We start from the raw sequence: 26,229 nt of genomic DNA on the forward strand, positions 1-26,229 counted from the left end.
GTGGTGGTGGATGCAGGGCGTCACAGTAGCAGGGCTTCGCCTATACTACGAGAGAGAGACGTAACGGGGAGAGAGGGAGGCGCCAGGGGCTGGTGTATCAAGTCCCTCCTCTCCCCCACTATATATAGGAGGGCCAAGGGGGGTGGTGCGCCAGCCTAGGAGATCCAATCTCCTAGGTGCGGCAGCCAAGGGGAGGTTTCCCTCCCCCCCCCCAAGGCACCTAGAGGTGCCTTCCACCATTGGGACTCTTCCCTTAAGTGGAACCCTAGGCGCATGGGCTTTTGGGGCTGGTGCCCTTGGCCCATCTAGGCCAAGGCGCACCCCCTACAGCCCATGTGGCCCCCCGGGACAGGTGGCCCCACCCGGTGGGCCCTCGGGACCCTTCCGGTGGTCCCGGTACAATACCGATAACCCCGAAACTTGTCCCGATGGCCGAAACAGCACTTCCTATATATAATTCTTTACCTCCGGACCATTCCGGAACTCCTCGTGACGTCCGGGATCTTATCCGGGACTCCGAACAACATTCGGGTTACTGCATATACATATCTTCACAACCCTAGCGTCACCGAACCTTAAGTGTGTAGACCCTACGGGTTCGGGAGACAAGCAGACATGACCGAGACGACTCTCCGGTCAATAACCAACAGCGGGATCTGGATACCCATGTTGGCTCCCACATGCTCCACGATGACCTCATCGGATGAACCACGATGTCGAGGATTCAATCAATCCCGTATGCAATTCCCTTTGTCAATCGATATGTTACTTGCCCGAGATTCGATCGTCGGTATCCCAACACCTCGTTCAATCTCGTTACCGACAAGTCACTTTACTCGTACCGTAATGCATGATCCCGTGACCAGACACTTGGTCACTTTGAGCTCATTATGATGATGCATTACCGAGTGGGCCCAGTGATACCTCTCCGTCATACGGAGTGACAAATCCCAGTCTCGATCCGTGTCAACCCAACAGATACTTTTGGAGATACCCGTAGTCTACCTTTATAGTCACCCAGTTACGTTGTGATGTTTGGTACACCCAAAGCACTCCTACGGTATCCGGAAGTTACACGATCTCATTGTCTAAGGAAAGGATACTTGACATTGGAAAAACTCTAGCAAGCGAACTAACCGATCTTTATGCTATGTTTAGGATTGGGTCTTGTCCATCACATCATTCTCCTAATGATGTGATCTCATTATCAATGACATCCAATGTCCATAGTCAGGAAACCATGACTATCTGTTGATCAACGAGCTAGTCAACTAGAGGCTTACTAGGGACATGTTGGTGTCTGTTATTCACACATGTATTACGATTTCTGGATAACACAATTATAGCATGAATAAAGACAATTATCATGAACAAGGAAATATAATAATAATGCTTTTATTATTGCCTCTAGGGCATATTTCCAACAGGAACTTCCTATGCTACTCCCTTGACTAAGATTTCCTTTCCTTGACGCGACAACGTTCGCTCATTCCAGCCCTGCATATGATTCCATATGACGTCCCGCAAGTAGGCAAAGGCCCGCCACTTCGATCGCCCAATATACACAGGGAGCCCAAGGTACTTATCATTGTAAGCTTCACTGGTGATGTCGAGTGTGTCCTTCACTCTCTGCTTGGACTGCGCCGTGCTGTTCTTACTAAACATGATGGCGGATTTTTCCTGATTAATGCACTGTCCCGAGCACTGTTCATACATCGCAAGGATTCGCCTCAACTCTCTGGCTTCATCCTCCCTCGCTCTCATCAACAGAACCGAGTCATCGGCAAAAAATAGATGAGAGATTGAGGGAGCCCCTAGACATATCTGAATACCATGCATTGTCTGCCTATGTTGCGCATCCTGGAGCATCGCTGACAGCCCTTCAGCACAAATAACAAAAAGATACGGCGAGATGGGGTCGCCCTGCTTGAGTCCTCTCAACGGGTCGAACTGCTGGGAGAGCTCTCCATTGATTTTGATCCGGTACCGCACAGATCGCACACACTTCATTACAAGGTTCACCCAGCTGCGTGTGAACCCTAGCTTGATCATCAGCGCTTCCAAAAAAATCCCACTCGACCTGATCGTACGCTTTACTCATGTCCACTTTGACAGCAGCATATTCATCCTTGCCAGCCCTTTTATTCATCAAGAAGTGTGAAACCTCATAGGCCATCAGGATGTTATCCGTGATCAACCGCCCCGGCACAAACGCGCTCTAATTGTCTGAGATAATTTGTGGTAGCACCATCTTAAGCCGGTTAGCCAAAACCTTGGAGATGATTTTGTAGAGCACATTGCAGAGACTAATGGGCCTGAGATCCTTGATCCTTGAGGGATTCTTGACTTTAGGAATCAGCACAACATTGGTATCATTCCAGCCCACTGGGATCTCACCTCCCTTGAGCACATTCATTACCTCCTCCACAACATTCCGTCCCATTAGATGCCAATACTTCTTGAACACCAGCGCTGGCATACCATCCGGCCCCAGAGCCTTGAGATCTCCAATGTGGTCAAGAGCGGCCTTTATTTCCATTTTAGTAAAGTCAGCCGTGAGACACTCATTCATAGCCGCCGTGACTTTCACTGGGACAACACGGAGAAGCTCATCAAAATGTGTATTGCCGTTAGAGGTGAAAAGATCCTGAAAATAAGACATAACATAGTTAGTAAGCTCCCTCCCTTCCTCCACCATCACCCCATCCTCCCTCTTCAACCTTCGGATCCTATTTTCCTTCCTCCTCGCCAAGGCATATCTAAAGAAGAATTTAGTGTTTCTATCCCCCTCCTTCAACCACCACACATGTGCCCGTTGTCTCCACTTAATCTCAATAACCTCCTCCAGGTGATCAACCACACACCGCATCCTCACTTCCTCCGCTACCTTCTCTGGTGAGATATCTCGTTTATGCCACTCCTCCAGCTCCTTCTTAGCCTCTTTCAACTTCTTTTCCGTATCTCCAAGAACATCTCTGCTCCACCTTGATAGGTCTCTTGCCACTTCCTGAAGGCCCACCGCCACATCAGTCACCTGGCCTTCCCGAGCCCTTCTCCACGCTTCCTCCACTACCAGGTCACATCCCTCCTCCTTGAGCCATCTAGCTTCAAAGCGAAACCCTCCCCTCCTTCGCTCCCTTCTACCCCCAATATCCTCCGTATCCACCACAACCGGCAGGTGATCCGAGTGCCTCGGTAACTCATTGCAAACACAAAACTCTGGGTATGTGGAGCACCATTGGAAATTAGCTACTGCACGGTCTAGGCGTCCACAAATGTAGCCATCCGCATCAGTACAGTTGTTCCACCATGTGATCATATCCCCTCATACCCCACATCACTAAGCTTGCAAACCTCAAGAGCATCTTGAAATAGGTCCAGACAGCCCTGAGAGCGATTGACTCCCCCTCTCTTCTCCTCATTCGTTAATATTTCATTAAAATCTCCCATGCACAGCCACGGCTGACCATCTTGATGTTGCTGGTTCAGGAGGTGCAAGGTTCTCCAAGTTTCTTTCTTCCTACTCGCTTGCAATTCACCGTACACTCCTGTCATCCTCCACACCACCCCGTTCTCGTCCGTAATATCAGCATCTATGTGTCTTCTCCCAATTGACCTTAGGGCCAGGTCCACTCCCCTCCTCCATAGGATCGCCAATCCCCTACTTCTTCCATCCGGGTTTCTAACGCACATATTAACAAGCCCTAGCTTCCACCTATATTGCTCAATCTCTTTCTCATGCGGTTTAGTCTCACATAAGAAGAGAACATCGGGATCCTCCGCCCTCTTGATGTCCAAGAGGCCTCGAACTGCCGGGCCGTTCCCGAGTCCCCGGCAGTTTCAGCTTATAATTCTCATTAGGCTCGGCGGGGCTGCTCATGCAGCCCGACCGATATTACAAGATTTGATGCATCCACTTCCTCCCGAACCTCCCCCGTGCTATCCAAATATACACGGTTGATTAATATAATTGTTTCATTCGCAAAGAAAAAAAAGCACCGAGAAATGGGAGATCGCGCGAAACGTGTATATGTGGAGCCGGGGTTCCACTGAACGACATGTTTATATGTGGATGTGTATCAGTTGCACCCTTTTCCTGCATTTTTTTTATATAAAAATGGTAGTACAACCTTTCTTCCTATCTAACGATCGCATCGTTTGTAGCCAGTAGTAGGTCTTGACTCTTGACTCGATCCACACCTCCTCCTTTTATCGTGGATGCCGGTCTTTGGCCTTCGGGCATCGGCCAGGGCCAGAGTCGACGATGACAAAAGGTTTCGATCGACTTTGTTAGAGGGGCAAACTTTATTGAATCAACTCGGTCTTTCGTGGTCGATACGCCTCAAACCATGCATTGTTTAATCAACCGTGCTCGTTAACTCGCGACGTTGATTCAGTTTCTTTATCAATATACGTGTACCTCATTAGCATCAGTCCGTGGACTAGGCAGCTGGATTAGCATGCTGAGGCGCCTATGACAGCGGTAGTTCGTTGCCTTGAGCCCTTAACCACACAACGAACACGCAAATTCACTTGAATTTTGCCGCAAAAGGGGGCAAGATACACGCATCTCCACGGCACCCTAGACGTACCATACCCTTGCATTTACACGAGAAGAACCCAACTCCTTATCGTGCTAACTGTAGACTTGCAACAGTATCTTTAAAGAAAAAATTATAATCATCTGCAACTAGTTGCATGCATATGTGGCAGTTTTAAGTTTTCAAAATATGCATGTGAAAGTTTCTGGACACGGGCTACATTCTGTTTGCGTGACTACGATCAAAGTCCTGTTGCACAACTACGACCATTTGGTTTTCACTCGGTTTTCCATAATTAGTGAAGGAATGTTACGTTTTTTGGTTTGGTTTTTCTTATAGACCGGTTGTTCATCTCTCTGCTTCTTAATGATGTGCAGGCCCTCGCGATAAAGTTCTTTAAACAAAATTATAACAATGTCCGTGCGTTGCAATGGGATATAAATCTTGTAGCACGTCGGCTTTTGATTTACCTATCTATAATAAGATTGTGTAAATAAATGATCAGCAAATTCTACGTATGAATTACTTTATATTTTGATCTGCAGTTTGGTAAGTAAATTAAAATAGAATTTATTCAGAAGGTAAAATGAGTTAGATTAATTTATCATCATACAAGGAAGGTTGGACGAAGAGATGGTGGGAAGAAAAATGAAATGAAAACCTTATGTGTTCTTTCCAAGTAGCGGAGATAGAGAAGATAGAGATACAAAAGGGAATGATAAGCCTTTGCCGCTTGTGTTTGCACGCATGCGCCGATCGTGTCGTGCATATGATGGAACTGGAAATAGAAGAAGGTGGTGCGGTAGTACTACTACAAAAGGCAAGGAAGGAAGTAGTACTAGACAAACACAACACTTGCATGGAGTGGAGGCAGTTATCCGGTTAGACGGAGTTAATTGCAAGGAGCTATCACATTTCGGCACCATGTTACGAGTCAGCATCACTAGTTATGTTGGTCGCAGTTCAGTACCACTTTAGGGCCTAATTGTAACAAAAAGGTCAGACAGCCGTATAACCCTGTATCTGACCATGCGGCCCCAATTGTCAGGTGCTGATGTGGCGTGTTCTTTTGCGAAAAGCCCCCTCAGTTTTTATTTAATCACGCGTACATCCCTTAGTTGCCAAAAAAATACCCTACTGGATTTATTTTTTCTGTTGAAAATAACACGCATGCGCGCCCCGCTGTGATTCGAACCGGGGAGGAGGCGATGCCCGCGGAATTTAATTTAACAAAAATATAACTGTCGCGGGGTTCGTACATATGATGAAACTGGAAACAGAAGAAGGTGGTGCGGTAGTACTACTGCAAAAGGCAAGGAAGGAAGTAGTACTAGACAAACACAACACTTGCATGGAGTGGAGGCAGTTATCCGGTTAGGCGGAGTTAATTGCAAGGAGCTATCACACTTCGGCACCATGTTACGAGTCAGTATCACTAGTTATGTTGGTCGCAGTTCAGTACCACTTTAGGGCCTAATTGTAACAAAAAGGTCAGACAGCCGTATAACCCTGTATCTGACCATGCGGCCCCAACTGTCAGGTGCTGATGTGGCGTGTTCTTTTGCGAAAAGCCCCCTCAGTTTTTATTTAATCATGCGTATATCCCTTAGTTGCCAAAAAAATACCTACTGGATTTATTTTTTCTGTTGAAAATAACACGCACGTGCACCTCGCTGTGATTCGAACCGGGGAGGAGGCGATGCGCGCGGAATTTAATTTAACAAAAATATAACTGTCGCAGGGTTCGTGCATATGATGGAACTGAAACAGAAGTGCGGTAGTACTACTACAAAAGGCAAGGAAGGAAGTAGTACTAGACAAACACAACACTTGCATGGAGTGGAGGCAGTTATCCGGTTAGGCGGAGTTAATTGCAAGGAGCTATCACACTTCGGCACCATGTTACGAGTCAGCATCACTAGTTATGTTGGTCGCAGTTCAGTACCACTTTAGGCCCTAATTGTAACAAAAAGGTCAGACAGCCGTATAACCCTGTATCTGACCATGCGGCCCCAACTGTCAGGTGCTGATGTGGTGTGTTCTTTTGCGAAAAGCCCCTTCAGTTTTTATTTAATCACGCGTATATCCCTTAGTTGCCAAAGAAATACCCTACTGGATTTATTTTTTCTGTTGAAAATAACACGCACGCGCGCCCCACTGTGATTCGAATCGGGAGGAGGCGATGCGCGCGGAATTTAATTTAACAAAAATATAACTGTCAAAAAAATAACACACGTATATCCCTTAGTTGCCAAAAAAATACCCTACTGGATTTATTTTTTCTGTTGAAAATAACACGCACGCGCGTCCCGCTGTGATTCGAACAAGGGAGGAGGAGATGCGCGCGGAATTTAATGTAACAAAAATATAACTGTCAGGTGCTGATGTGGCATGTTCTTTTACGAAAAGCCCCCTCAGTTTTTATTTAATCACGTGTATATCCCTTAGTTGCCAAAAAAATACCCTACTGGATTTATTTTTTCTGTTGAAAATAACACGCACGCGCGCCCCATTGTGATTTGAACCGGGAGGAGGCGATGCGCGCGGAATTTAATTTAACAAAAATATAACTGTCAAAAAAATAACACGCGTATATCCCTTAGTTGCCAAAAAAATACCCTACTGGATTTATTTTTTCTATTGAAAATAACACGCACGCGCGCCCCGCTGTGATTCGAACCAGGGAGGAGGCGATGCGCGCGGAATTTAATTTAACAAAAATATAACTATCACGGGGTTCGAACATATGACCCTCTGTTCGCAGGAATCGCCAGCTAGCCAATACGCCACTACGGACCAACGGTACGTTCCAGGCGAGGCCATTTTTGTACTATAACCTCTAGAATAGGCCGGCTGCTGGGCCCATTGAGGCCTGCAATTTATTTTTTTAGAGTGCATGCTGCTCTTAGGCTTTATTTTTGTTTCTGGTTGTGGCTTATTTTTGGGTTTTTATTCATTAGGTTGGTTTTTCTCCTGAATTTTGAACATACTTACATAATATTTTTTTAAATAGGCGTTAGTATATGATGAACATGTTTTTAAATATGCATGATTTTTTTAGTGCATGCTGCGCACTTTTCCTGTGTATAATGAACATTTTTTAATGCAATATGAACTTTTCTTTACAGATGGGGATTTTTTTAATATAATGATCTTTTGATAATATATGTTGAACATAATTTATATACAAAATGAAATTTTTTGTCATATATATGTTCAACATATTTTAGGTGCAAATTATTTTTAATTAATATAAGTTGAATTTTTTTCTTAAGATATGATGATTTTACATAATGTGCGGTGAACTTTTTGTAATTTAAGGTGACAGTTTCTTACATTTTTTTACAATGTGTATTTCAAAAAATGTTCAATGTGTACAGAAAACTTATTGTGTAAAATCATTCTTTCATTTCGAGAAATACATTGATTTTTTAAATAAAAGTAAACAAATTTAATGTATTTAATATCATGATTAAAACAAATCAGTAACTCACCGCGCGAAACCTTGCTACGCCCAACAGCCTGCCCAGCGTGTCGGTACTAATATAAAGAGAAACCCGCCTTCTAAAAGCGTAACGGTTGTCCTTGCGTGGTGGCTTGAGTGGATGCGGTGTGCTCGAGCGGAATGTCCAGGGTTCGAATTCTGCTTTCACGTTATTTTTGTTAATTTGTTTAGTGTGACGGAAACTTTCAAACGAGTCCTCTTCGGTGCTGAAAATACCCATGATCTGAAATAAATAAAATAGTTTTGAAAGAAAAATATTAAAAAAATTAGCGGTAGAACATATAAAAATATAAGTGCTTAGTTTCGTAGGCAGGTGACTCGATGTCGCAGTGGCAACGAGCATGCACCTTTAATAACCTGGCCCGGGTTCGAACCTCCGCGGGGCGTTGTTGCACGCGCCTTATTTTTTGTCAGACAAAAATTCCAGGCCGGTCCTTTTTTTGGCAACCAAGGGATTTATGCGTGATTAAGTAAAAGGTAAAGGGGTTTTCCGTAAAAAAAACATGCCATTGTCAGGCCCTGACAGGCGGGCCCCAACGGTCAGATAAAACGTCAATACGTTGTTATACATGATTTAGACCTTTTTGCAACACTTAGGCCCCAAAGTGATACTGAAGTGTGACCAACACGACTAGTGGTACTGACTCGTAACATGGTGCCGAAGTGTGGTAGCTTCATGCAATTAACCCGGTTAGGCGTTGGATCAATCAGCACGTAACATCAGGGCGTATCATCTTCTCGATGGATGCAGACATGCAGTGGTTCCGTGGGCTACCCGGTCCAGGTTTATGTTTGAGCCCTGCGCTGTGTGCTGCACAGCACAGGACAGGATTGCAACCGGGCACGGGGTAAACTCCATTCCGGCGGGGGCAGCCAGGCAGCGCCGCCGCCGGCGGCGGCCCTCCGTCACGCACTGGGAGAATGGGAGATCGTACAGGCCCCGCCATATCCTGATTCTCGTTAGCAACCGGCACACGCATCGCAAAACAGGGGAAACGACACGAAGCAAACGAGCGGGGCACCGTGACCGCGACCGCGGCCGGGCGAAATGGCCGCGTCGTCGTCTCGTCGCGAATCCCATCCCTCGCTCCCTTTCCCCTCCCCTCACCCCGCCCGTCGCCTCGACCGGCCAGGCCATATATACCGCCCGCTGCCGCCGGAAGAAGCCTCTGTTTCCTCTCTGCTCCCAACCGCGTCCGTCCTCCAGCTTTCCTCCCACCTCCCTCCCTCTTCACGTGAACCGCTCCACGCCCACACCATCTTCGCCTCCGCCCGCCCGCCCGTCCGTGAGCCGCGCCGGCGCGTGACTCCCTTCCTCCTCCGCCACCGCCTGCCTCTTTCTCGTGCTTCATCCACCATCCAACGCCAACAGCAATAATCCCCGTCTCTGAGCCGCCAGCCCACCATTTCTTCCGCGGCCTGCCGGAATTTGGAATCCTTCCTTGTTATTTTGGTGCCTTTGTTTGGCTCGAGCGGCGGAACCAGCCGGGCAGCCGGGCGGACATGAAGTTCACCAAGAGGTACGAGACGTACATGCGGGGGATCAGGAGGACGGCGGAGCAGGAGCTCCCCGCCGTGGGGCTCAAGCGCCTCAAGAAGATGCTCAAGAAATGCCGCTCCCACCGCACCCCGCACCACAAAACCGGCGCCTCCTCCCCGTCCTCCTCCTCCGACGCCGCCGCAGCCCGGTGCACCGGCCATTGCTCCGGTAAACAAAACCACGACCGCTCTTGTCTCCTTCATCCTATCTCTCTGTTTCTTGTTCTTGATTGATTTCCTTTGACGAATTTTGGCCCGCGCTCCGGAGCCCCGCGTGCTATCCGGGAACATTTCCCGGTTTTCTTTCTGAATGAGGTCCGTGCCTCCGTGGTGGATTCTTTCCCGGTGAGCACATTGATGTTGACCCGCTGGAATCTTTTCCCGGTGCTTTTCTTCTTCTTCTTCTTCTTCTTCTTCTTTCTGAATAGGCCCGTGGTGGGGATTCCCCCTACGGCAAGATGACAAACCTAGAAGATGACCGGCACTGGTCGCCGTCAGTGCCAAACTGCCAATATTTTTGGCATTTCAGTTGCTTCACGCTGCGATCAGCTTGACGAATTCTGCATGGAACCTGCACGGTTGCACCTACACCCTCGCTTTGGTATTCTTTCTACAAGGCGGTGCTTGCTGGGAAAGAGAAACCACATGCACATTTTACCACGTCCACCTTTCATCTCAATTACCGGCCTGCTAGAGAATTTTTTTTCCCCTCTCACCAAGCTTCTCCCGGACTATTATGGGCAGAGATGCATCAATGGAGGCAATCAAAGCAACAAATGTGAGGATTCATGATTTGCTCCGCAACCCAGGATCCCCTAGATTTTGTTTTCAAAATACATATCCTCACCATCTCGTTCAAAATTCGTGTTGCCATTTTTCTGTAGCAAAAAGAAAAGGTGTTGTTACCATGAAGAAATTTTAGGCTCCGCCGTCCTCGTGTGGTCGACACAGCTGTTGGCATATCAGTTCAGAAAACAAAGAGATAAACTTTTCCTCAAAAAAAGGAAAACAAGACATAAATCAGAGTGCTTAAATTCCGCCTGCAGACCAGCACATCTTGTAGGCGCCACTACGCTACCACTACGAGGCCAAGAGGCCCACATCCAACGACTATCAGTTAAAAGTTCAAACAGAATACTCTTAGAGATGTGGCTTCACGCACTAGACTATGCCGTGGGCACGGCTAACAAATTAAAAATGTCAACGTTTCTAAGAGTCAAAGTGCCGAATGCGATGAAAACTATTAGTAAATTCGCTTACAAAATTCTGGTATAACCTAAGACAGCCAACCAGTATAGAGTCAACTGTGCTCTGCTCATAGGTTCAGCAAGGAGCATACTGTGATTGGCGCATCTGTTCCTCTGACCCCGACTTCGCAACTTTTAATAATCATCAAGTTGCCTATTCTGATTTTCCAACTTTTTATCTCATAAAAGACAGAAAATTGCTGAAAAAGAAAGAATATTTCATGCATGGTTCCAACTGGCATTGTGAATATTTTCAAGATCAAGTGGCGATTCATGTACTAGTACCTTACATGGTTGGTTAGTTGACAAACTGTTAAAAACAATATGCAGTGTGTGATGGCAGCTTCTTCCCGTCCCTTCTCGACGAGATGTCAGCCGTCGTAGGCTGCTTCAACGAGAAGGCCAAGAAGCTCCTCGAACTGCACTTGGCGTCGGGGTTCAAGAAATACGTCATGTGGTTCAGCAACAGGTGTCACAAGAACCATGGGCAGTTAATACAGCAAGGCAAAGACTTGGTCACGTATGCGATTATAAACGCCGTGGCGATGAGGAAGATCCTGAAGAAGTATGACAAGGTATGGCCTTTGTCCTGCCTCTATTTAAAAGCGAAAACACATTTACGATCTCAACATAATATTAACAAAAAATGGAGAAAACAAATAGCTGGATGCTCCTACATTAGATGGGGAAACCATACTGGTTTCAAGCGTTTTAGGCTTCGACAAGTGAAATCAGTAAGCCCTTAGTATATGGTAAGTGCACATTGGAGGAATCAGACTTACTGACTCATATTTCTAATCTGTTCTTTAACCTGAAATGAGAGTAAAACTATCGAGTTTCTTAGCTCTCATTGCATTGCAGGTACATTATTCGAAGCAAGGGCAGGAGTTCAAAGCGCAAGCCCAGAGCCTGCACATTGAGATACTTCAGTCCCCATGGCTGTCTGAGCTAATGGCTTTCTACATGAACCTGAGAAGAAGCAAGAACAACGAGGCTGCGATGGAGCTCTTTGGTGACTGCTCGCTCACATTTGATGACGACCAGCCAACGCTCTCATGCAACCTCTTTGACTCTATGCGCGTTGACATCAGCTTGTCATGTTCAATTTGCTTGGTGAGTTTGCACCTCTGAAATCTAAGACGAGATCTATTTAGCATTGCGAATTTTCTCAATCGCAACACCAACATACACTAGTTATATTATTTCAACCTACAGTGGTGACATATTTTCCTTAATCCTTTGCAATGCTTCGATTTCCAACTTGTTTTTTGCAGGACCCAATGTTTGATCCGGTCTCGCTTTCCTGTGGCCACATATTTTGCTACTTGTGCTGCTGCTCTGCTGCATCGGTGACGATTGTCGATGGGTTGAAGTCCGCAGATCACAGATCAAAGTGCCCTTTGTGCCGACAGGTATAAATATTCAGTTCCGTCAAACAGATGTTTGTGAATGCCCAGCCGACTGACCTAATTTCCCCAATTCAGGCTGGGGTCTTTCCTGATGCTGTGCACTTGGACGAGCTGAACATGCTACTTAGCTATAGGTAAGTGCACACCCTAACAAGTTTTCAGTGAGCAGAGATGTGACATAAAAGAACATGTTTCTGTCTCTCGCGATTTAGTTTATCAGTGTTGAATCGTTGAACTATCCACAGTTGTCCGGAGTACTGGGAGAAGAGAATGCAGATGGAGCGAGTTGAACGTGTTCGCCTGGCTAAGGAGCATTGGGAGTCCCAGTGCAGAGCATTCTTGGGCGTCTGATGGAACATGTAGATTTCGTACAAAAATGGGATTTCCCATTGTTGTTGGGTAGATTTTGATTTGGCATGACTGTGTAATATAGTTGGATCTATCCTGCTGGATGAATTGGTCTGTAAATGAGAGGTCACTTGTGCGCCTAGATGTAAAAAGGGGTAAACTTGTAGTGATTATCTGAATGTGAAAATTCCAAGTATATTTATAATTAACCTGGCTTGTTTAGGTTTGGGATTTTTCAGCAACTGTTCGGACATGTTTGGGTTTGGGTTCTGACTTGGTTAAATGTGAATCCATACTCGTTGAAGGTTTATGTAAGGTATTTTGGTCTGTGCTCAGAGGAATTCAAAAACTAGCATCACAAAAAAAAGGAATTCGGAAATTAGGATTAAGTTACTCCAAACATTAGGATCAAATTCCTTACAATGACAACATTTGTCACTTCGTTGAAACTTTTGACTGACATTGAGATGCGTGATATTCTTTTTCTCTATAGAACACCATTTGTGGATGTTGCAACCTTGCAATAACGACCAAGATAAACATCGTGATCACAGAACCTCACTGCCTGATTAAGTTCCCACAGTAGTACATGCAATGTTAAGTTATTAACAGAATAAGAGGTACAGGGTCAACCTCTCTTTAGTTCCAAATTGCAATTATTGCTACATGCTATCGCGGTGAGCAGCGCTGAGCAGAGAACTCTACCTCTAAACTTGTCTTACTGTCTTCCCTATATATCTCTTTTCCAACCTCCATTCTACCAAAATCAGGTCCTAGATGAATATAAGAATTAAAGATCTTACAAAACTGTGGTGGCATGGTGATTACTCCTAGAGCTTATAATCACCACAACTCCAGTTGTTGACAGCCGAGAAATACTTCCTCGCATCTTGGCAAGTGGAATGCAAGAAGAATACCTTCGGAAAATGTCTGAATGTTGGTCATAAACAAGTCATTCTTAATCAGCTCTTAATCTCAGGATCTCCTTTGCTGTCCGCCTCCTAAAATATTCCATATGTTCCTGCAAAGAGTAATTGATTTAACCAAATTAAACTACATAATACCAGGTAAACACATATCCCACGGTATATGTGTGTGCAAGAGAGATGAAGCCTCATGTCTTCAATTTGAACTTGATTTTGTATAAGCCCTTTTGGCAGCCTATCCTGATAATCCTCGAGCTCACAAAAACTCAAGGACCTCAACAGAACCCTAATCAAGCATATTTATGAAGTTGACAGTCAGAAGATGTCTATTATACACACCTGACTAAAAGATAGTATGAGACCTCTGCTGTAGAAATCGATGAACTTGAGCATAAACATACCACAATCCCATCTGTTACAAAAGAAGTTCCACATCAAACAAATCCATGTGTACTTATTGCTATAAAGAATACAAAACAGATTTTTCAGGTAAACAATAATTGCTGCTGAAAATGCAGTAAAGCACTACAACAACAACAACAAAGCCTTTAGTCCCAAACAAGTTGGGGTAGGCTAGAGGTGAAACCCATAAGATCTCGCAACCAACTCATGGCTCTGGCACATGGATAGCAAGCTTCCACGCACCCCTGTCCATAGCTAGCTCTTTGGTGATACTCCAATCCTTCAGGTCTCTCTTAACGGACTCCTCCCATGTCAAATTCGGTCTACCCCGCCCTCTCTTGACATTCTCCGCACGCTTTAGCCGTCCGCTATGCACTGGAGCTTCTGAAGCCTGCGCTGAATATGCCCAAACCATCTCAAACGATGTTGGACAAGCTTCTCCTCAATTGGTGCTACCCCAACTCTATCTCGTATATCATCAAAATGCAGTAAAGCACTGAGTGGTGATAATTGACATTTCATATGGGTTGTTTGGGGCAACCAAACTAAACTGTTATTCCTTAAGTCACAGCTGAATTTAGGCCTACAAGCAGTGGAAAGAAAGTGTACCCATTATGTTGCAAAGGAATATGAACAGATACTTCCCGCCAAGAACTTGTGTCTATCTCTATGTTATTCTTGTCCTTCAATTCATCCATAATATATCTAGCCTGACAGAAACAGGAAAACATAAATCCAGTTTAACAAATATAAACATGATTAGCAAAACAAACTACAACTGAAACCAATGGATATATATTTTAAATTTCCAAATAATAATGTTAATTTGCTGCTTGGTAAGTTAAACATGCAAACATCTTAAATAATGAAAGATAAAAGAGAACTCTTAAGTACATAGGTCTATAAGATAAAATAATATCATGAAAAACATGTAAACATTTTCCTTATATATATCATAGAGAATTGATCACACACATAGATCAGTCATAATGTGAATGACACGGATAGATCAGTCGTAAAATAATAGTCCGCTTTTTACTACTACTGCGAACTAGCTGTGTCATCCACACAGAGAAACCAAAACATGCGTACCACAGAATGATTTCATACAATCACCTCAAAGCTTATACATAATCATTGGATTGTTAAGGAACCATTTTTTCAAAACTCATGATAGAAGTAATTGGAGATTATCGATGGTACTTTATTCGTAGACATCAATTAAGCAGATAGTATTTTATTTCAAAGACATCAGTTAAGTCTACCAGTATCCTCAGTACGCCACTGTCCTTGCCACCAAGAGAATCAAGATAATGAAAAGTTTCTTCCTTCATGTCAATAATTGCCAAGCACCAATGTACATCTCTGTGTACTGGAATAAATATCTGAAACCAAATTCTAACGGTAAGCATAACATGAGAAATGAACATGTAAAAAAAAAGGCTAGTAACAAGAAAAGTGGATCCAGTAGTGACTTACTTTCTCACAATCCGCAAGCCTATAACCCAACTTGTTGGGGGTTGTCCATCTTCTAACAGATTGATAGTCATAACCAGTTTTTCCACAAGCAAGCTGAACAAGAACACAGAATGTCATGAGGTGTCCACTGTTTAATACTAGCTACATGTCAAAATTTACGACAGAAAAATCTAACAAGCAAGGATATTAACACATAGTCAAATAGCAAGGGGATCTGACAATCAGAAAAATAATGCAGACTCGTGCTGGATGAGCAACATACAACAGTGATATAAGAATAACAGGTATCCATATGTATTGTACTTCAACAAAACAGTCATGAATTTTCGTAACCATGAGGCATGGGTAAACAGATCAAGTCATGTAGGTAGGGGTGGAAAACAAGCCAGGCCTGGGTAGACTAACTATCAAACTTTGTTCGGAACTGGCTCATTTTGATTTAATATAATATTATTTGAAGTTTCAAAGCAATTTTAAAATTGAGCTAACAAGACGAGCCAGAGCATAGTTGAGTTTAATTCAAAATTGACTCCAGTTTTGAACAAAGTAACGTGAATAATTGAAGCAATTTCAAACCGAGTTAACAAGCCATTTAACAACACATCTCAGTTTTTAACGAAGTGATGAGAATAATCAACTCATTTTTTAAGACGAGCTCACGATCCGTTAAGGAGATCCCCCCACCCTTACATGTAGGAGATGCATATTCTTAAATTAATGGATGATGAATGATCTTATATGCTTGAAATGCCAGTTTCCTGCACCAAATTTGCTGGTAGTCCCCACTATGACAAAAGTATTATCAAATCCCAGCAACCAAGGCAGAAACATAACCTGGGCAGTGCTACCAGATATAAGTCATAACTGATGTAAGTAGCAGAATACAGACTGGAAGAATATTTCATCAGACAAGTACTAGAAAGCAAAGAATGTGGATCAGCTAACCTTCTTATAAAAGAATGTGTTAAAGAAGTGGCATTTTAAAAATCTTTGGGGTTCTCTTTCTGCTCTCTCCTTTAATAATTCAAGGTACAAATTGATGACCTGAAAGGAGGGAAAAATAGAATTACAAGATAAAGCCTTGCAACATCAGGCTAAGAAAGAATGGAACATCATTTAAACATATTCTTCAGGGTTTTTTCTTTGATGAAGGAGGTTCTTCCATATGAATATTTACCTCATCGTTTAACCAACCCCGAGGCCTCAAACACCATAGTTTCTCTTTGGTAATCTCAATGTTTGAAGACTTATGCAGCACTATTATTTTTTTACTGCAAACAGAAGAGAATGGTTAATGTTTAATGGTGCTAATAAGATAAAGTAGAAGTATTGAATAAAATTTACTGGACATTGTTGTCAAGTGTACCTGTGAGCACTACCATTCAATAAGTTGTTTACTTCACTTTCTTCTTCATTTGTGAGAGGTGCAAATAATTCAGACAGATCCTGAGATAGACAAGTACAAGATATGGGAGTTATATTTTGAAGAACTGTTAAAAAGAGTCACAACTAACAGGCTAATCGACAGTGCACTAATTAATCCATTTAATTAACAGAGCTAGACTTCGAAAGCAGAGTTAACCCTTCAGGAGTGAAACATCCACTCTTTGTGAGTAACCCAGAAATATCCATTTCCAAATCATAGCTGCTAAAGGTCATAGTGAATTGTTTTCCTCCAAACGAAATTTCTACTAGTTTTATGGGTGAATTCGCTCTAGCTAAACAAGTTCATAAACAGAGAACTAAAGAGCGCAAGTTCCGCGAGACATACTATGCATATCCAAATGACATCCAGGTGAACGCATGTGCACTAACCATTTTACTATGGGTATCAGCAAACTATGTAAAATTCTTCTTAAACCATGACACATGAGATTGAGATGGCTACCTCTTCGAGACTATCGTCAGGCACCTCCTCCAGTGTGATGTTGCTCACATCGCCAATATCCCTCCTGGAGGCACTGGCCTTGTTAGCTTGAACCCTATTCGCACTGAGATCTATCACCTCCCGCAATCCCTTGCCGCGCCTCTTGCGTACCCTTGAGCCGCCTTCGTCGGTGCTCTCCCTCAGCAGCCGCGAGAGGAGGTGGCCCATGTCTATCACGGAGGCCTTCCGACGGCGGCAAGGGGTCGATGCGCCGGCCGCGAGGAGGTAGCGGAGGACGAACGGGCGGAGGGCGAGGAAGCGGCTGGGGGGAACGACGCTGCTGCTGCGGCGGCGGGGACTGGGGGCGGGGCGACGGGCGCCGCCGAGGCGGCGCTTGCGGCGGCGGTGGGGCGGGGTGGCGAGGGCGAAGCGGAGGGTGAAGGAGCGGGAGGCGAGGAGGTGGCTGCGGTCGCGAGGAAGGGGTTCGGTGCCGTGGGCGCCGACGATGCGCCGCTTGCCGCGGCGGCGGTGGGATGCGGCGCTGGTCGCCGGCGCACGGGGCATGGGGTGCCGTTGGTGGGGGGTGGCTCCGCGCGCGTGGAGGCCGAGGAATCCTGGCTACCTAGGGCGGCGAAGGCCGACGGAGGCGGAGGGGGCGGTGTTTTAGGCGGCGGACGGCGCCACCGGACGCGTGGGTTTGAAATTGGGGACACGATGCGGCGGCGAGATCCTCTTGCCGACGACAATCCGATGTCCCGTGGTAATTTGACGACCAAATTATTACCTTAGCTTAAGGAAAGGAAACGAGTAAATTATCGGTGTGATGGGTTTTAGGCCGGCCAACCGTTGCTTGGAATTCTCAAATTCAAGTCAAATTCAAAAGGATTTAAAACGATATTCACTCATTAGAGTATGGTTAATAGCATAGCCAATTGCTGACTACATAGACAGGCCATGTCACCAAGAATTAGCATTATTAATTGGTCATACAATAGAGTGGGCTATAAGGTTGGCTATAAGCTCACATTTTTTTCTTCACTTTCTCTCCATCTCTTTTCTCTCATTAAATGCCTTTGCTAGGAGCACCGTCTCTTGCATGAGCGCTCACTCCATCACTTTTTCTTTGTCTCTCTCCTCCACAAAGACAAAAACGCCATGTAAGTAGGCTTATAGCCCACTATTGTACTTGCTCTTATGTCCAAGTCACTCCACGTATAGAGAATAAGTGACTACATTTCTGCAGTGCTATCGCATGTTCGTCGATCAAACCCGACTGTCCGCAGAGTCTAAACTCACTCCTAGTTTTTTTTTCTCGAACTGACTAAGTTCGCAAAGCTTGGATGTTTAGTGACCAATCAAACCCATAAGCCGTTCTAGCGAACACCATAAACCCTAACCTAACCACCAAGAGAAAAGTTCTCTTCCTCGACTATGCTCCCACATCTTCAATATGCCATACACCTTATTGGACCACAATCAATATAATGAGCTCTGCTTTTTGTCATTCTGACATCGTGCTGCTTCCGCGTGGCCAACGACTCTACTCTCGCAACTCTAATGTCATCAACAGTCTCAAACTGCTGCCTAATGGGGAATAGAAACACATAGATCTTGATACAGATCAAATGAATTTGCACAGTCTCGTGGTATTTATGGAAGAACCAGACAATTATGTGCTAGCAAAATCATGACCTACAAACTATAATCTAGGGTTGTTCTAGTGGCCTGGACTGACATTGGAGCTTAGGGTTGTGTGTCAGCTTAATATAATGTGGAAACATCGATCCCAAGCAAGCCCTACTAAAAAAGCACCATAGCTCATGTTTGAGCAGATAGGGTTTGCACGGTATTAACTTGGCCCAAAATCCTCAAGAAACACAAATGAAGTGTAAGTTCGGGTGCATCCCATTTAGGAAAAACTGTCTCATTTTCTATTTATGAAATGAGGGGATATTCTCATCATCCAGGGCACCTACTTCATCTTTTTTCTTTACTCATCATCTGTACATGTTTTTTTATGACTGTAGTGGTAGAAAAGTGCAGATGTTTTAGTGCACATAGTTTTGACAAATGTGCAGCCGCTTTCATGTTGAATAGTGAATCAAGCCTATCGGTGGGCGATGATGCGAAAGTTATGATAATCCTTAAGAACAAGTTTGGACCACCTTCACACAAAGGAAACGGATATCATGCATGTGGCAACTTGTCTGGTGTTAATAGGAGCAATTGAATACATTTTAAGTAAAAGAAGCCGGAGGAGAGACTAGATATGTGATTTCACAATTCACCATCAATATTGCCTAGTAGCCAGCGGTATGCTTTTGTGAAAAATCAAAGGAGAATTATTTCTCTTGTTATGTGAAAAAACATTGGAGAATACATTATTATATTGGGTGTGCTTAGGGCACATCTAGATGTGCTCTAGTTATTATACATCTAAGTGAGTGAATCAAGCATAAAGAGAAAAGGAAAAAAAAGAAAATATTCACACGAATCTCAATGTAAGATCAATGACATATGACTTAGATGTGCAATACTTATGGCACATCTAGATGTGCTTTAGCAAAACTGTATTATATTTGATCAAAAGGGGTTTTCCCGTCCTAGTATTTTATAGAAAAGAGAGACAAACCGAATATAGGATGACCGTTCACGGGGCTGGTGAAAGGATCGATATGGTTGACTAGAGGGAGGGGGTGAATAGGCAACTAACAATTTTTACTTTTCTTTACCAAATTAAACTTTGCATCAAAGTAGGTTGTCTAGATATGCAACTAGGTGAGCAACCTATATGATGCAACAACAACGAACAAACACGCAAGCAAGAGAAGTAACACTAATGAGTTTCCACAAGTAAAGGTAAGAGATAACCAAGAGTGGATTCGATGAAGACGAGGATGTGTTACCAAGGTTGTCAGAATCGCGATTCTGTTATACGATTCTACGACTTTACGATCCAAACTAACCCCTATGATTCTACGATTTTAGTTCTTAGAATCTACGTTTCTACGATCCTGATAGTGGAGATTCTATGATTTGCGATCCTACCATCAAAGCTCCGATCCGATTCAAAATCGCGATTCTGACAACCTTGTGTGTTACCGAAGTTCCTTCCTTTTGAGGGGAAGTACGTCTCCGTTAGAGCGGTGTGGAGGCACAATGTTCCCCAAGAAGCCACTAGGGCCATCGTATTCTCCTCACGCCCTCACACAATGCGAGATGCCATGATTCCACTATTGGTGCCCTTGGAGGCGGCAACCGGACCTTTACAAACAAGGTTGGGGCAATCTCCACAACTTAATCGGAGGCTCCCAACAATACCACGAAGCTTCACCACAATGGACTATGGCTCCGTGGTGACCTGAACCGTCTAGGGTGCTCAAACACCCAAGAGTAACAAGATCCGCTAGGGATAGGTGGGGAAATCAAAAAACTCTTGGTGGAAGTGTAGATCGAGGCCTTCTCAACCACTCCCGAGCAAATCAACAAGTTTGATTGGCTAGAGAGAGAGATCGGGCAAAAATGGAGCTTGGAGCATTAATGGAGCTTGAGGGAGAAGAGGTAGGTCAACTTTGGGGAAGAAGACCTCCTTATATAGTGGGGGGAACAATCCAACCGTTACCCCCCCAAACAGCCCCACAAAGGGCGGTACTACCGCGGGAGACAGCGGTACTACCGCTGGGTTAAGCGGTACTACCGCTCCCTTCGGGGGTACTGCCGCGCAGAAAGAAGGGTAAGGGGAAAGAGGGAACCAGGCGGTACTGCCGTGGTGGAAGGGCGGTACTGCCGCAGCAAGGTATCGCACAATCCGACACAGAAAAAGACCCCTCGAATCGACGCGGTAGGGACCTGGCAAGCCAGCGGTAGTACTGCTGGGGAGTCACCGGCGGTACTACCGCTGCGAAGCGGTACTGCCGCTTGTGACCCCTAAGCGGTACTACCGCTGGGTACCGCGGTACTACCGCTGGGTACCAGACAAAGCCCACAAGAAGAGAGAAGATCTCTCCATAGAAGCGGAAGGGCTCAGAGGGTGAGAAGCGGATGTGTACGTGTTGATTCCACCCAAGCAATACCAAAGCGGACCCCCTCTTGATAGTACGGTGCCCTCTACGCAACTAGTCCATCGAAAAAGAAACGAAAGAGCTACACCATCTTGAATGACACTCCGAGGGGAAGAAATCGTCTCGTGCCAAGGATGAATCTCTGAAATGCTCAAAGCACATGATTAGTCCGCAAACACATTGTCATCAATCACCAAAACCACATCGAGAGAGATATGCCTCAACAATCCCCCCCTTTTTGGTGGATTGATGACAACTAGGGATTTGCATAAGGGAGAGACATGAAAGAAAAGATACTTAGGACTACAACATATAGACGGGCTCCCCCTGAATGTGTGCACCTAGAAAGGAGTGACTTTGGAAAGCATGACGCACACATTAGGATCAACACTCCCCCTATATGTTATTGTCCAATAACCTAAGCAAAGGATATATGAGAGCAAGGAATGTAAAACAAGGTAGACATGCAACTCATAAGATACCAGAGTACTAGATAGACAAAGATAAGATAATAAGGTAGCATATGTCTCACACCATATGACTAGAACTTAGGTCTCAAAGGCATAAAACCAAACAAAGCAAAGCAGACGGCGAACACAAACACGGCACACAAAACACGGTAGCGACACAAATCCCTAAAACTCTCTCCCCCCTTGGCATCGAGACACCAAAAGGGCAAAGAGCGAAGCTACGGCTCCAGGTGATATCAAGCTGAGGATCACGAGCATCACATCTCTGCGGAATCGTCTGCACCGCCATCATCGGTCGGGAACTGCTCGGCGTCTGAATCGGTCCATGGGCAATGCTGCTGGATCCACTCTTCTTCCTCAGTGATCTGATCCTCCGAACCACTAATAACGGTTGCACCCAACTGACGCATGAGCTCCTTGTGACGCCCCCTGGCCTTCTTCTCCGCCACATGAGTCATGTACTGGCCATGTGACTCCATGCAGAAGAGCTTCCTCATCTTGTGCTTGAGCTTCTTTGCCCAAGAGGGCTCTGTCCCAGACGGCTCATAGTCCTCATCGTCATCATCAGCCTCAGCCTCGCCCTCGGTGTCCGTGGCAGCTGCAGTGGATGGACCCCCAGCTTTGGGAGCAGGGGCGCCCCAATCGTCCTTCTTCCTTAGACGCTTGATCTCGTGAGACACCAAATCTCCAGTTTCCTACCCAACCTTGGGATAGACATGTGCCCAAGCTTTCTCAATGAGCAGCATGATGAACGGACCATAGATCGGGCACTTGCGCTTAGAAATGGCAGAAAGAAGCTCAGACCACATAACATGAGAGATGTCTAGGGACTCGCCAGTGGTTGCTTCCTTCTCATGCTGGCAGAAGAGTAGCATGTCCACAAGATAGGAGTGGACCATATCCAGATTCCTGATGCGAGGGAAAAGAGTCTCTCGAAAGACACAATGAAGGATGTTGAGATAGGAAGGCAGCTCATAGGTTTCCTTCTAAGTCACAGGGTTGACCTTCACAGTGCAGTAGGGCCACAGAGCTTGCTTGTGAGTGGAGGTTGCATTGCGGTGAGGGCGGAAACCAACTGGAGTCTCAAGCCCTTGATCTTCCACATAAAGTAACTCCATGAAGGCCTTCCACTTGACAGAAAGCAGCTTGCCATTGGTCATCCAAGTCAGAGTCCTCTCTGCATCAGTCCCAAGATGGACAGTGGCATAAAACTGAGCCACCAAATTAGCATCGAAATCCTTGTTGAACTGCATGATCCTGAGAATGTTCAGCTAGGTACACATCTGAAGAGCTTCACCAAAGTACTCCGGACCCTTTTCCATGGCATCCGTGTTGATGGAGCGAACATCAACATAGAGATTCTTCTTAGCCTTGATCACATCAAAGAAAATGGCAAACTGAAAGCGGTTCCAGAACGGGCGGTTGACCAAATTGGGTTCTTGGGCTTCCTCATAGGGGTTACGGCGACGCTTTGCCCAGAACTCCTTGGCAGTCATCTCAGTCACAGTCTTGCCCTTGGGCTTCGGCCTGTTGGCAGGCTTCTTCTGGAGTTGAGGCGGAGGAGGCGCACTGGAGGAAGCACCCGCAGGCGGTGGTGGAGCACTAGAGAAACCAATTGCTGACTCAGAAGTGCGGTAGCGCTTTGAAGATGCACGACCGGGGTTGATACGGCGGGCTTGCTGCTCAGGAAGATCTGTTGGGGAACGTAGCAGAAAATCAAAATTTTCCTACGTGTCACCAAGATCTATCTATGGAGAAACCAGCAACAAGGGGAAGGAGAGTGCATCTACATACCCTTGTAGATCGCTAAGCGGAAGCGTTCAAGAGAACGGGGTTGATGGAGTCGTACTCGTCGTGATCCAAATCACCGATGATCCTAGTGCCGAACGGACGGCACCTCCGCGTTCAACACACGTACAGCCCGGTGATGTCTCACATGCCTTGATCCAGCAAGGAGAGAGGGAGAGGTTGAGGAAGACTCCATCCAGCAGCAGCACAACGGCGTGGTGGTGGTGGTGGAGGAGCGTGGCAATCCTGCAGGGCTTCGCCAAGCACCTCAGGAGATATGAGGAGAAAGAGAGGGAGGGCTGCACCAACAGGGAGAGATCAAATCATGTCTTGGGCAGCCCCTAGGCTTCACTATTTATAGGAGGAGGGGAGGAGGGTGCGCCCCCTCTAGGGTTCCCACCCCTAGGGGGGCGGCAGCCCTAGATGGGAAAGAGGGGGGGCGGCCAAGAGGGGAGGAGAGGGAGGCGCAGGGAGAATGGGCCTTAGGGCCCATCTGCCCTTAGGGTTAGCACCCCCTTCTTCCCTTAGGTGCCTTGGGCCTTGTGGGAGGCGCACCAGCCCACTCAGGGGCTGGTCCCTTACCACTCTTGGCCCATGCAAGCCTCCGGGGCTGGTGGCCCCACTTGGTGGACCCCCAGGACCCTCCCGGTGGTCCCGGTACGTTACCGATAAAACCCAAAACTTTTCCGGTGACTAAAACAGGACTTCCCATATATAAATCTTTACCTCCGGACCATTCCGGAACTCCTCGTGATGTCCGGGATCTCATCCGAGACTCTGAACAACTTTCGGTAACCACATACAAACTTCCTTTATAACCCTAGCGTCATCGAACCTTAAGTGTGTAGACCCTACGGGTTCGGGAAACATGCAGACATGACCGAGACGTTCTCCGGTCAATAACCAACAGCGGGATCTGGATACCCATGTTGGCTCCCACATGCTCCGCGATGATCTCATCGGATGAACCACGATGTCAAGGACTTAATCAATCCCGTATACAATTCTCTTTGTCTATCGGTACGATACTTGCCCGAGATTCGATCGTCGGTATCCTGATACCTTGTTCAATCTCGTTACCGGCAAGTCTCTTTACTCATTCCGTAACACATCATCCCGTGATCAACTCCTTGATCACATTGTGCACATTATGATGATGTCCTACCGAGTGGGCCCAGAGATACCTCTCCGTCACACGGAGTGACAAATCCCAGTCTCGATTCATGCCAACCCAACAGACACTTTCGGAGATACCCGTAGTGCACCTTTATAGTCACCCAGTTACGTTGTGACGTTTGGCACACCCAAAGTATTCCTACGGTATCCGAGAGTTTCACAATCTCATGGTCTAAGGAAGTGATACTTGACATTAGAAAAGCTTTAGCATACGAACTACACGATCTAGTGCTATGCTTAGGATTGGGTCTTGTCCATCACATCATTCTCCTAATGATGTGATCCCGTTATCAACAACATCCAATGTCCATGGTCAGGAAACCGTAACCATCTATTGATCAACGAGCTAGTCAACTAGAGGCTTACTAGGGACACGGTGTTGTCTATGTATCCACACATGTATCTGAGTTTCCTATCAATACAATTCTAGCATGGATAATAAACGATTATCATGAACAAGGAAATATAATAATAACCAATTTATTATTGCCTCTAGGGCATATTTCCAACAGTCTCCCACTTGCACTAGAGTCAATAATCTAGTTCACATCGCCATGTGATTAACACTCATAGGTCACATCGCCATGTGATCAACATCCAAAGATTTTACTAGTGTCACTAAACTAGTTCACATCATCATGTGATTAAGACTCAATGAGTTCTGGGTTTGATCGTGTTTTGCTTGTGAGAGAGATTTTAGTCAACGCGTCTGGAACATTCAGATCCGTATGTACTTCGCAAATTTCTATGTCATCTCCTAGATGCAGCTACCACGTTCTATTTGGAGCTATTCCAAATAACTGTTCTACTATACAAATCCAGTTTACTACTCAGAATAATCTAGATTAATGTCAAAGTTTGCATCGGCGTAACCCTTTACGACGAACTCTTTTACCACCTCCATAATCGAGAAAATTCCTTAGTCCACTATTTACTAAGGATAACTTTGACCGCTGTCTTGTGATCCATTCTTGGATCACTCTTGTACCCCTTGACTGACTCATGGCAAGGCACACTTCAGGTGCGGTACACAGCATAGCATACTGTAGAGCCTACGTCTTAAGCATAGGGGACGACCTTCGCCCTTTCTCTCTATTCTGCCGTGGTCGAGCTTTAAGTCTTAACTTCATACCTTACAACTCAGGCAAGAACTCCTTCTTTGACTGATCCATCTTGAACACCTTCAAGATCATGTCAAGGCATGTGCTCATTTGAAAGTACCATTAAGCGTTTTGATCTATCCTTATAGATCTTGATGCTCAATGTTCAAGTAGCTTAATCCAGGTTTTCATTGAAAAACACTTTCCAAATAACCCTATATGCTTTCCAGAAATTCTACGTCATTTCTGATCAACAATATGTCAACAACATATACTCATCAGAAATTCTATAGTGCTCCCACTCACTTCTTTGGAAATACAAGTTTCTCATAAACTTTGTATAAACCCAAAATCTTTGATCATCATCAAAG

The 26,229-nt window shown here is 45.4% G+C and overlaps 2 protein-coding genes across 3 annotated transcripts; one reads left to right on the forward strand and one right to left on the reverse strand.

The window, feature by feature from the left end:
• Positions 1 to 8,757: 8,757 nt before the first annotated feature.
• On the forward strand, positions 8,758 to 13,019 carry NLA (SPX (SYG1/Pho81/XPR1) domain-containing protein). 2 transcript variants are annotated; one of them, XM_048698772.2, is made up of 6 exons: positions 8,758 to 9,754; positions 11,163 to 11,407; positions 11,694 to 11,945; positions 12,107 to 12,244; positions 12,317 to 12,375; positions 12,487 to 13,019. In XM_048698772.2, the coding sequence occupies exons 1-6, from the start codon at positions 9,550 to 9,552 to the stop codon at positions 12,590 to 12,592; spliced, it is 1,005 nt and encodes a 334-aa protein (XP_048554729.2). In that variant the 5' UTR covers positions 8,758 to 9,549; the 3' UTR covers positions 12,593 to 13,019. The 2 variants fall into 2 exon arrangements, with proteins under 2 accessions (XP_048554729.2, XP_087399297.1); XM_087543171.1 differs by lacking the exon at positions 8,758 to 9,754 and adding an exon at positions 9,951 to 10,363.
• Positions 13,020 to 13,134: 115 nt separating this feature from the next.
• Positions 13,135 to 18,023, reverse strand: LOC125535706 (putative ubiquitin-like-specific protease 1B). The gene is made up of 9 exons (XM_048698771.2): positions 17,285 to 18,023; positions 16,763 to 16,842; positions 16,574 to 16,667; positions 16,342 to 16,440; positions 15,397 to 15,489; positions 15,183 to 15,302; positions 14,527 to 14,627; positions 13,855 to 13,927; positions 13,135 to 13,610 (listed from the first exon to the last, which is right to left on the reverse strand). The coding sequence occupies exons 1-9, from the start codon at positions 17,825 to 17,827 to the stop codon at positions 13,548 to 13,550; spliced, it is 1,266 nt and encodes a 421-aa protein (XP_048554728.2). The 5' UTR covers positions 17,828 to 18,023; the 3' UTR covers positions 13,135 to 13,547.
• Positions 18,024 to 26,229: the final 8,206 nt, after the last annotated feature.

This window comes from Triticum urartu, chromosome 2A (assembly GCF_056163025.1).
Source record: "Triticum urartu cultivar PI428250 chromosome 2A, HENAU_Tu73, whole genome shotgun sequence".
Lineage (NCBI taxonomy): Eukaryota > Viridiplantae > Streptophyta > Magnoliopsida > Poales > Poaceae > Triticum > Triticum urartu.